The following is a 1,458-nucleotide window of genomic DNA, read 5'->3' on the forward strand; positions in this document are numbered from 1 at the left end:
GTGCACAAAAGTCTCATGTAATTTTCTTCTGTAACAAATATGCAGATTGAATGTTTAAGAAATATATTTATAACTTACTACATTGTTTTAGGTAATTGTTAGTGAACTCATTAATCAGCTGCTAGTATATTTGGAATCACCATCCCGAATATCCCTAAGAACAGGTTTAACTTGCAAAATAGAAGTTTTTTCTTTATATTTTCTTTTTATTATTTTCTTTGGCCAGTTTTATATAGAAGTACAGTAAAGAAGGATATTAAACACAGACAACTTGAAATACAGATTTTATTGCTGAAAGAACAAGTTAGAAATATGTCTCTGATTTCAGGCATAAGATAAAATCTTTGTGTGTGTGTGTGTGAGTGTATGTACATCTTAACATGTATATTATTATATACCAGTTTGTGCTATTGCATTAACCAAGGTCAGAGCCAATATTGGTTACATACACACATATATGTACACAGATAAATACAAATATTTATATGTATATACACACACACACATACATATATATATATAAAACATATGTACATACTTATATACACATATATATGACACATTTATACTCATATACATATATATTTTAAACAATATAGTATGATGAATCCAAAATGTTGATATTGGAGTGCAAACCAGTTCTGAAGTTAACAGTCAGACAAGATATTTGCATATTAAATAGCATTCATTCAAAATTCCAGTCCTCCTGTTTTGAATGATTCTTGGGTTTCATTTCTTCTTGGTTAGTCAGGCTAAGTATACCTTCCAAGGACCATTGTTCTCATAAATGGAGCAACCTGCAAAAAAGATAATGTTTCACAAGTTACATTGGCGAGACAAAACTGCAGTTGTATCATGGTAAAGATATTAAAGATAGCCGTGTTGCAATTTGGTGGCATTGTGTGTCTCAATGACCCTGAGAGCTATGCCAGAGGAGATCAAGTTCCTGGTAAGGCTTCACATGCTGGACAGGTCAAAGGATAGAGGCCAGACTAATATGTTGGTTACACATACACATATGTACACACACGCACATATATATATATATATAATTTAGAGAAAAGAACCAAAGTTCCTGAATTCATCCATGAAAATCCAGTCACATATAGAAAAATTTAATAAGTAAATACACTAAAAAGAACTATAATAAAATACAAAGTAATAATCATTTTATTATAGTTCTTTTTAGTGTATTTACTTATTAAATTTTTCTATATGTGAGTGTGGATTTTCATGGATGAGTTCATGAACTTTGGTTCTTTTCTCTAAATTATATATTTATATATTATATACTGTGAAACTTAATTTAATTTTAATCTTTGATAAATTGAATTTAATTGAGTTTTTACCTGTAAATTTGGATTTTTATCCCTGATATTATATATATATATATATATTTCGTAAGGCACAAAAAAGAAAATGACTCTCCCCAGACACAACAGAATAATATATATATAT

General features: G+C 28.8%; 1 protein-coding gene across 1 annotated transcript in view; it reads right to left on the reverse strand.

The window, feature by feature from the left end:
• Window positions 1-271: 271 nt before the first annotated feature.
• The window catches only part of LOC106870719 (hypoxia-inducible factor 1-alpha inhibitor), a 40,325-nt gene continuing 39,138 nt past the window's right edge, over window positions 272-1,458 (reverse strand). Inside the window, exon 8 of the mRNA XM_014916887.2 lies at window positions 272-797. Within this exon, the coding sequence (XP_014772373.1) occupies window positions 753-797 (45 nt within the window). The 3' untranslated portion in view covers window positions 272-752. The remainder of the gene's footprint in view (window positions 798-1,458) is intronic.

The sequence above is a fragment of the Octopus bimaculoides genome, chromosome 17 (genome assembly GCF_001194135.2).
Source record: "Octopus bimaculoides isolate UCB-OBI-ISO-001 chromosome 17, ASM119413v2, whole genome shotgun sequence".
Lineage (NCBI taxonomy): Eukaryota > Metazoa > Mollusca > Cephalopoda > Octopoda > Octopodidae > Octopus > Octopus bimaculoides.